General features: G+C 33.3%; 2 protein-coding genes across 2 annotated transcripts; one reads left to right on the top strand and one right to left on the bottom strand.

Moving 5' to 3' along the window:
- Positions 1–3,164: 3,164 nt before the first annotated feature.
- Sgf11 (SAGA associated factor 11kDa) lies at positions 3,165–5,667 on the bottom strand. Its single transcript, XM_013315141.1, has 4 exons — positions 5,198–5,667; positions 4,729–4,918; positions 4,097–4,249; positions 3,165–3,570 (listed from the first exon to the last, which is right to left on the bottom strand). Exons 1-4 carry the CDS (start codon positions 5,550–5,552, stop codon positions 3,330–3,332), a joined length of 939 nt encoding a protein of 312 aa, XP_013170595.1. The 5' UTR covers positions 5,553–5,667; the 3' UTR covers positions 3,165–3,329.
- An 807-nt stretch (positions 5,668–6,474) lies between these two features.
- Positions 6,475–9,916, top strand: LOC106120309 (N-acetylneuraminate lyase-like). The gene is made up of 6 exons (XM_013315621.1): positions 6,475–6,624; positions 6,861–6,990; positions 7,806–7,951; positions 8,807–8,975; positions 9,229–9,374; positions 9,707–9,916. Exons 1-6 carry the CDS (start codon positions 6,622–6,624, stop codon positions 9,899–9,901), a joined length of 789 nt encoding a protein of 262 aa, XP_013171075.1. The 5' UTR covers positions 6,475–6,621; the 3' UTR covers positions 9,902–9,916.
- The last annotated feature ends 235 nt before the right edge of the window (positions 9,917–10,151 follow it).

The following is a 10,151-nucleotide window of genomic DNA, read 5'->3' as shown; positions in this document are numbered from 1 at the left end:
AAGATAATGACTGGGATGACAATATGTTTTATACAGAGATTTTAGTCTCAGAAACCAACGGATACTCGTGTACCACTGAACTTTTTCGTACAGACATAAGCGTTCTATTGGTTATTGTGTCCGCGTTGTCTTAAAAAACTTTCAAATTTTTTAAGTGAAACACCGCTAAATTCCCCGATAGTACCACACAGACTCTCAGCTCTGAAAAATATAATATGTTCCAAGTCAATAAATAAATTTTGGAACAAATATATATTATAATTACGTATATTTTATTTACTATATATGAAGGTTATTACACTATTTTATAATATTCAGAAATGGTATACACGAATAAAGTGAAATAAAATGAATACATCAAATATTTTGAGTAAAAGTTTTTGTTTGTCTTTTGAATTTGGAACTAAAAATATAATCAAAAAATGTCTTAAAAAAAATTTCAGCCTTTATTTCGTGTCTATCTGTGTGACATTGAAATCGTTTTAAATACTTAACATAAACTGGATTATATCATGTTTTTTCTATCGATATTTTTTTTAACAAATTTAATTAAAACGTTTGTCGTTAAAAAGATTTCGTTTTTTAAATATTTTTACAGTGATTTCATGAGTATTTATGTGAGTTTGAAATTGTAGTTATTTTGGAATTTGAAAAATTGAATTATTCATCTTATTTATATTTATGATATAAACATTATTGAATTAACCAGGCCTAGCATTTTGTAAGCTAATAAATTCTTGTTCTTACTAAGTAGAAAAATATACAATTTTACGGCAAAACATAAATTAGTACTGAAATAGCAATATAAAAAATGTTAATTAACAGACTAAAATATTAGGTTCCTATTTGATGACTGAAAACCGACCAGAAAAATAAAGAAAAATTAACTAGATGTCGCCACTATATCTTTTATGGCAACACTCAACTCCAAAATGTTTCTTCGTTCGTCATTTAATAAAAAAAAACTTGCATTTTTTAAAAAACTTAAGTTTATTGACTTTACCAAGAAATGCGAGATTAAGCTCGCATTACTATAAAATTACACATAATTATTTTTTACTGGCAACATTTTTATTTTTCTGGTACGGTTTTCACACCTACAATATGTGCTTCATTTTAATTAGAAAATATAGTGTAATAAAAAGGCAATGCACAAACTGACGGCCATTTTGTGAGTTTCGAAATTAGTATTTACGGCGATTAGTTTTAAAAGTCAACTTACATGATGACTTCTTTAGGCATTTACCTAAAAAAGGGGCGAAAGCGAACCAAAACGAAACAAAGGCCCAATGGTAAAACGTGCTATTGGGATTGGTCCAACGGGAAATACTATTTAAAAATACGACTTCATAGGTTTTTATTAAAACTGGGTTCGCCTCGCTCGCAGTGGACTAGAGGCTTTAGTTCGTAGCTTTCAGAAGTCATTATATAAAAATGTTGGTACAAACTATTAGTATATAAAAAAGTAGTAAAATTTTTGGCAAATGCTGTTTTAGCGCCTTCAATTTCTATGAGGTTTGTAGAAAAAAAAGCAAGTAAAAATGCGTGTCATTCCGATGAACGTTTTGAAACATTTTTTATATGTACTTACATAAATCAAGGTCACTGTTTCGCTTTATACAGACATTTCGACGGCGTGTTTTATGTGATATCTATACTATTTTAAATGTAAATATTTTTTTTCATTATTACTATTATGCCAATAAAATAATGGTTTATTCTTTTTTGTGTTGTTTTATTTGTCCCTAATCGGTTTCCTTTGCCAGAAAAAAAACATCAAGCATTTAACTTTCTGTGCATCCTCTCCTCCATCGATTAAAAGTAGGTAACGCATATGCAATTGCGTATGTCTATGGGTAACGGTCACTTCGCTATTTCAGCGATTTCAGGTGACCGCTCGCTAGTTGATATAAAAAACGACAAAATAATGAATATTTTGTTATAATTAAATACAGGAGTAAAGCAAATAAAACTGCTTCAACATTTTTTTTTGCATTTATTCGAAATTCTTAATTCATATTTACAATATCAGTCAGTTAACACGACATTCTAACTTCTATTACATATAAAGCCAAGGAAACATCACATAGGAATATACAAGGTTATTTTATAATTACAAAAAAAACGTTACTTGTTATCAATACTAATATTAAATACATATTTTTTTATTTATTAAATATTTAAGAAATAAAAAAATATTCAAAACGAATATTTTCCTACAAAAACTTATTTATTGGTCTATTGCCTGATGAAGGACATAGGCTGCTTATTAACGCGAAAAAGGGGTTTGGAAATTTATATGGAAGTATCGTCATTTTTGACGTGGTCTATGGTTCTATGAATGTTTTATGAGTGAAATAAGTAGCCTAAATAAGTAAAATGCTACCCAAAGACAGAATTTCACACGGACGAAGTCGCGGGCACAGCTAGTTAACTATATAATTTAAGATCTTATATGTATTCTACATTTTTACTGGTAATTACAAAATAACCGTGTTTATAAATACGTTCTTATTAATTTTAAGGTTATAATATTAGTTATATCGTATAGTGACATTTACTGTCAAAGCATTTTATATTTGTAATGTTATTTGTAAACCATAGACACATTAAGTAGGATTCTGGCAGTAAAATTACAATGAAACAGTCGATTAAAGAATTTCAACCATAAATATGGCACATCTTTTTATAAACAGGAAAGCATCATCAGTATATAACCTAGAAATATTTTAAAACTATATACTTGATGTATATAATATAGTCATAAGAGAATCTTACACAATATTTAAAACATTAAATTGATTTTTTTTTCATCTTTTATATATAAAATTCTCGTGTCACAATTTTCGTTCCCATACTCCTCCGAGACGGCTTGACCGATTCTCATGAAATTTTGTGAGCATATTGAGAAGGTCTGAGAATCGGCCAACATCTATTTTTAATCCCGCGCGGACGGAGTCGCGGGCGACAGTATTTATGTAATTTTTTATATGCACACTTAAATACAAAAGGATAAAAATTTCAAGAAATTAAGTCAAAGCCGATATGTTTAACAAAAAAAAAATTATTTATGCATATCATTAAATAACAAAATAAACATTTTTTGTTGTTGAACATCTTCATCAGCTCACTATACGCCCCCACTGAGGGGCCCAGAGCTTACCCTAAGTTAGGGGAGACTAGGCCATAGTCAACCACGCTGTACAAGTGCGGGTTATATGTTGTATGTTGAACATATGTATGACAAAATTTTTGAAATATAATAAACTTTCAAAATGATATACCATTTTACCTGCACGTCCCTTTGTCAGTACAAAGCATTGTGGACTTTAATCCCTGCTATTAGGTGATATATTCCTTTCGCGCTTACCTTTGAGTTTAGGCGGCGCGCGGTGCCTGTCACGCTTACGGCTAGACGAGGAACAAGAAGAAGATGGGCTAGAGTCTGGAGGGGAACCTGCATCATCAGCTGTCAATCCCATAGTTTGTGACTCCGGTGTGGAAGGTTCCAGAACGCTGTTGCGTAAAGCTCGTCGTTGTTCCTCTGTGTGTTGTGGGCAACGTGTCGACCTGGAGAATTGAATTAAAAATAAAAACTAGATGAAGCCCGCGACTTCGTCCGGTCGGAAATATAAAAAACATAATAAGGAGTGTTCTTCCAGACTATGTTCTATATGCATGCCAGATTTCATCAAGATCCAATCAGCCGTCCTGGAGATACCTTCAAACAAACATCTATCCATCTAAACAAGTCTTTCCCAAAGTGGGCGATAACGCCCCCTTGTGGGCGCTGCAGGTCTCAAGTTGAGCGTTATAGTATAAGTTTCGTTTAGAATTCTCCGTTAATATACATATATAGGTCACAATAATTTATTAATTTGAAGTTATAGTGGTTTTTAAATATGTGAAAAAATGGGGGCGCTAAAAAAGTATTTATTCTCAAAGTTGGCAGTAGACAAAATAAGTTTGGGAACCACTGATCTAAACATTGGCATAATATTAGTAAGAAGTAAGATATATAGAAAATAGTAATTTATTTTCCATGCAAAAAGTATTGTTGAAGATAAACAAGTTTGGATTATTATTCTAGGACTACCTGGTACACAGTTTCTTTGTATGTTCGGAAACAACACCGCATATCTGAAGTAGGAGATTTTTCTTCTCGTTAGCTGACATTGTTTCATAGGTTGCACCACCGTCGTTGGAATCACAGTTTGTGGTACCATTGTTGGTTCTGCTACTGTTATTTCTGTTGGCAAATTCAATATTAAAGTTATATGATCAAAATATTACGTAACGAAAAAGTGTAATAAACAGTTTTAGGTTTAATACTTTGGAGGAAGCTGAAATAAAATTCAACCTAAACAATGACCATTAAAATTCAAGCTCAAAAGTACATGAAAAACAATAGCAGTAATAAACTTCTAGACAATTTTCTAACCTATAACTAAACTGAAATATATTTATATGAAAACATTATTCCACCTTAGTAAATGGTATATCATGTGAAAAATGTGACAATGCTTCATAATAAATACAGCCTAATCTTCGGTAAAAAAAATAGAGTCATTGTCTAGTCCTGACAGATAACCTCTATGTCCAAGAAACTCCAATTAGAGAATCTCTATAAAACAAGCGAAATATTGCAGTTTCATCAACTCTTGCTTATCTGGGTTTAACTATGTATAACTCTGTTATGTTATATGAAAGAAACACAATGCAACTGACTTGTGAACTTTTGCTGGTTTTCTACTATTGTTGTTCTTGATCCTACGCTTTCTTCTTTCAGTGTGTAGTGAGCCACCAGCCCAGTCCGCATCATCTTCATCATCACTCAGGAGTCCAGCATATGATGTAGGCTCTCGGCTGTTTGATGCTATTCGGCGTGATGCAATACGGGAACTGTTGCGACCCATACCTGATAGAAACAAAATGGTTTTATTATCATTTAAAAAAAAAAGATGCACTTTTTGGTTTCTACCCATTCCACAATTGAGAACACCAAAATTGTTATGACAATATTAATATGAAATTGAATGGTATTTAGCTGTTAAGTTAAATTAACTAACTAAATTAAATGAAAAGGATTGTATGTTCTGCGTTGGAAATAGTTTTAAGAACGCAAAATATTCAATAATCAATTACCTCATTATTTGGTTATACTATTAAAATTAGTGCCAATGATTTTTTAACTTACCCATGCATTTTTCTAAATGAGGTGCGAACCTTGTCGCGGAAACAGGTCGATCGCAGTTTGGGCAAACACAGTTTGTATCCTGGGTCTTTTTTAATACAGATAGGCCAAAGACATCGCATTCTGGTGAATTCACTATTTTAAAGCTGTCATCTTCCTCTTTTTCTCCCTCAATTAAATCTGTTAGACCAGTCTTAAGACCGTGATGAAACTCAAACACAAAACCCAAAGTAACATCGTCACAAACACTATCAAAAATAAAACTGGCCGCTTCCTCTGCATTATTCTCGTTTTGCATTATTTCAAAGAACTTTATATTAAGATCGTTCATACTTAGTTCACTTACTATTTTCGTCATTTTAAATCAATAAAAGTATATTTCTTTGGAAATTAACTCGATTCTGCCAATTTACTACCAAGCCTCGATATAATTTAGCAGAAATCATAAACACAGCTGACTGAATCTCAGGACCAAAGAGTATGTGACCACAGTGAAGTTAGAGTTAGAGTGTTGTCAATGAAAATTTTATCCCGAAATTTAAAAAAGCCATGTTTGTATGGAATACTGGTATAGAAGAAGATCAATAAGGGGCCGTAGCCACATAAAAAAAATTTTTTTCATTATTCTCAAAAAGGCACTAGTTAAACGTCTTTGATATTGTCCCGCCTTAATTTTTTTTAAAGCATTTTAGTTTCTTTATTCTATGGTGCCTTCCTGTCAGTGTCAAAAAATTGTCATTAGACCCTTTTCTAACTATTGAGCTCTGTCAAATGTACAATAACAATGGGTTGTTTATATGTTTACAAACTATATTATAGTTTTGAGATAATTAGAAATTAGGTGTATAGTAAAAAAAAGCCTACATGTAATATACATTAGTGATATAGTGATAAAGTGTTGTTCTCCAGAGTGTAATATTATTGGGACTAATTTATTTCCAAAAGATCCAAAGCGTAGAAAACAATAAGAGAAAGTTACAAACATAAGTAATTTTAAAACCAAAAATACCAGTAAATTGTATCCATGTCATTTTAAAACCTATGATTATATTGATCAAAGTAAATATACAAGTAAATAAATAATTGAAATATAATTGATATTGATTTGAAGATTACCTATGCACATAAACTTACCATAGTATTCGCCTTTCTTTCAAATTACCCACCATCGACAAAATTTTAAAAAAAAAAAGACAGTTTGTTTTTAATACCTCGCGAAGGGAGTCGCGGGCGACAGCTAGTATGTTATAAATATTTAAACAAAGATATTTTGTTTTGTTATTAAAATACAGTTGCTATCAATGTTATATTTGATACGTTTATTATGAGATAACAGTTTCATATCAGCATTACTATTGCTTTCGAACGACATAACAACGACGACCGTCAGATTGTTAGTGTGTCTCGATACTTTATAAGTCACGAAAATGGTAAGGTTAATTTATTTGTATTAAAACTATTTCATTTATTTAGTACCTGAGATTGATAAAACTATACATTCGTGGATTAAAAAAGAATAGTGTGTTGTCTCTTGTTTTTAATTATCTGTGCAAAATTTCATCCAGATCGACTTAACCGTTTTGGCGTCGCTACCAAAGTAACAAACCTTCATCCAACAATCTAATCCTTCGCATAAATATTAGTATGAAACTTTTTATTTTTTCAGGTAATCTTTAACGCTCGAGGATTAATGCCACCAGTGTTCACACCACTTAATGATGACCACACAATAAATTATTCAGTGATACCTGAATATGCTAAATACCTAGCAAATGCTGGCATCAAATCTGTCCTTGGTAAATTATTCCTAACAAAACCTTTTTATATAAATATAACATAAGCTACACGCATAGACTCACTTGTCGTCAATATTTTTTTATATTTTTTTTCGTCAGAACCTAAATTCTAAACCTTAACTCATTTTAAATCTTTGTATATTGCAATACTAACTGTCGCCCGCGATTCTGTCCGCGCGGAATTTAAAAAAACTTAATTAGTAGGTTATATGTTATTCCAGACTATGTTCTACGTCTAATCCAAATTTCGTCCGGATCCGTTCAGCCGTTCTGTGGTTACCTACAAACAAACATCCATCCATTTAAATATTCGCATTTATAATATTAGTAAGATGTATATTGTATTTCCGACTTAAACTCTACCATTGAAGTTCGTAACAGCCATTCGTATTAGATCGAATCCTCACCTCCGCTACCAACCTCAACAATCGAATAGACACAAAATAACATATAAATACAAAATAATATATATATATATATATATATATATATATATTATATCAAAAGGTGGCAAACGAGCGAGCGGCCACCCGAAATCGCTGAAATAGCGAAGTGACCGTTGCCCATAGACATACGCAATCGCATATGCGTTGCCTACCTTTAATCGACGGAGGAGAGGATGCACAGAAAGAAAATATTTTCCCTTCCCATGCATCCTCTCATCCGGAAAGTCCACTTCCACTTCCCATCCTTTCCTTCTAAGAAAAAGGGTGGGAAGGGAAAGAGGACTAAATTAGGCCTCCGGAGGACTAATATAGCCTGTCCATGTATAGAGTAGTGTATATTAGTACTAAAATACTTAATTTTCTATTAAGTTGGTGGCACAACTGGTGAGCATATGTCTCTAAGTGTTGGAGACAGGAAGAAAGTAATAGACGCCTGGGTGAAGGTAGCTAAGACCACTGATCTGCATATACAAGTGCAAGTTGGTGGTGCCCCATTGTCAGACGTATTGGATTTGGTAAGGACTATCTTTTAGAAAAACTAACATGTGTACTTTGGTGGTTTTTAATATCGGAGATGTACTTTGGGTCGCTGCCCTAACGCAGTAAATTAGGTATTATAAGATTCAAACTTTATGCAGGCTCGGATACACAAGTCAACAACTTAATGCCCCGTTCATACTTGAAAGTAGCCTCTAGTGTGATCTGAGTCCCCATAAAGTTTGGATAAATATGAAAAGTATGTTGGTTAAAAGTCGATAAGATATTTGCATATTGCCTGATATAAGATGTTGATGAATTTGAAGGTCACAAGAACAATTTCTTATCAGTTGAAGTTTAACATTATAGTGTTATCAATTATATAATTTCCGCTCATATCGTACATGATAATTCATTCGTTCTCTTAACACACCTATTTATTTTTGTTCAGTACAGAACAAGAAAATAAAAAAAAAACTGTTGGAAATGTTAGATTCGCGTTTAATTAGAAAAGGTACACTGGTGATGCGACAAGTGTGCGAGTGAGTGCGAGAATGTGAGAATGTATGGAATGAAAGAGTGAGTGCTTGAAGTTGAGTGAACGGCGCCCCCGCGCCCCTCGGCCAGGTGTCAAGTTTGACGCAGACAATTTTAAATAAATTATTTGTAATAATTCTTAAACATATTCCTAGAAATTAAGTCCTACAAAATTTACTTTCGTAGATAATCCTGTTTTTTTTTACCTGCCGATACCGTATTCTTCCCCTGTGAGTCAATAATAATGCGTGGGTTTCTGATTTGTTCAAACATATAACATTATGTTTTACACAAAGATATTGGTCTCAAATTCCATCCGTAAATCGGTTTTTTTCATTAACAAATAGTGTTTTTAGGCTTCATATTGCCAGAAAGTAGGAGCAGATTCGCTTCTAACTCTACCTGAGTTGTACTTCAAACCGGACAGTGTAGACACTTTGGTGGATTACGTGGAGCTGGTGGCCAATGCTGCGCCCAACCTGCCCGTACTTTACTACCATATACCGAGCATGAGTAAAGTGGAAAGTGAGTATAACGCAAGTGACGTCACAGTGACGTTTAAATACCCACACACACAGTCACGCACACAAACACTGAATTAAAGTTTTTATGTCTTCACGTTTGCATCGTACGGTGAAGGAAAACATCGTGACGGACAACAAAGTGATCCTATAAGGGTTCCGTTTTTTTCCTATGAGGTAAGTAACCCTAAAAACAACAATTGAAAAAATGGTAAAAAGGAATTAATATATTAAAAAAGTGTTTCTTATTTCTACAGTCAACATGCCAGCGTTTGTTACAAAAGCAACAAATCGTATTCCTAATTTCAAGGGCATTAAATTCACGTCAAACGACTTAAGCGAAGGCGCTCAAGTCTTGAGAGCTCTCAAGAATGACCAGGAAATGTTCCTAGGAGCTGATACTGTAAGAATAATTTGAAACTGTCTGTCTTTAACTATAATATATATTTTTTATATTCAATAGAAAATTAGAAAACCGTTAAATTTTAAATAAACTTTTCATAGTAGCGGTACGCGACCGTTGTACCGCGACAGACACCAGCCCGCAATGGATTTTAGTTTGCTTTGTATGATTTGACATATCGCTGCTTACATTATCTGTGCAGCCGCATCAAAAGACAAAGCAAATCCGTTTAATCTGTGCATGCGGTGACTTGACTGACTGAACCTAAATTAATCAAAAAATTATTTAAAACATTTTTTTATGATATTTACAATTATTTATCGTACCCATAGTTGATCGCGCCAGCAGCTTTATTGGGCATAAAGTCCAGTATTGGCACCACTTGGAACTTGTTCCCGAGATTAGCTCAGGATATACTGGACGCGGTGGAAAGGAACGACGTCGCAAAAGCTAGGTCTTTACAGGAGACACTCAGCTTGGCTATTGAAGCACATACAGTTGAAGGTAGATTGAAATGTTGGATTTAATTAGGTTTTAAAAGGCTAACGCCCTGGGCGGTTAAGTGGGGCGACTACCTAGGGCTACGGGCATAAGGGACCTCGGAGGCACCAATTCTCTAAGAAACTTTATCTTTGGAAGGTTAATCTCGAGACCAAAAAAGTAGCCGCAAAAATCTTGCCCAGGGCCCCGGATATGTTAAAACTGGCCTTGTTTAAAATAAATGGCGTAAGCAATTTAAATAATAATATCATCTGACAGAAAAAAATATCGAATTTT

The sequence above is a fragment of the Papilio xuthus genome, unplaced genomic scaffold (genome assembly GCF_000836235.2).
Source record: "Papilio xuthus unplaced genomic scaffold, Pxut_1.1 DF826961.1, whole genome shotgun sequence".
In the NCBI taxonomy this organism is placed as follows: Eukaryota; Metazoa; Arthropoda; class Insecta; order Lepidoptera; family Papilionidae; genus Papilio; species Papilio xuthus.
The sequence above is the reverse complement of the archived record's forward strand: the minus strand, read 5'-3'. Positions and strand labels throughout refer to the sequence as shown.

What these genes read in the sequence shown, in the direction of transcription:
- Sgf11 (XM_013315141.1), bottom strand. Translation starts at nt 5,552, where the DNA reads ATGACGAAAATAGTAAGTGAACTAAGTATGAACGATCTTAATATAAAG. An exon ending in TCATTTAGAAAAATGCATGG is followed by an intron (nt 4,919 to 5,197) that starts GTAAGTTAAAAA and finishes TGTTTCTATCAG; the next exon opens with GTATGGGTCGCAACAGTTCC. An exon ending in ACAAAGAAACTGTGTACCAG is followed by an intron (nt 3,571 to 4,096) that starts GTAGTCCTAGAA and finishes TCAATTCTCCAG; the next exon opens with GTCGACACGTTGCCCACAAC.
- LOC106120309 (XM_013315621.1), top strand. An exon ending in TGTCAGACGTATTGGATTTG is followed by an intron (nt 7,952 to 8,806) that starts GTAAGGACTATC and finishes TAGTGTTTTTAG; the next exon opens with GCTTCATATTGCCAGAAAGT. An exon ending in GAGCATGAGTAAAGTGGAAA is followed by an intron (nt 8,976 to 9,228) that starts GTGAGTATAACG and finishes TTATTTCTACAG; the next exon opens with TCAACATGCCAGCGTTTGTT.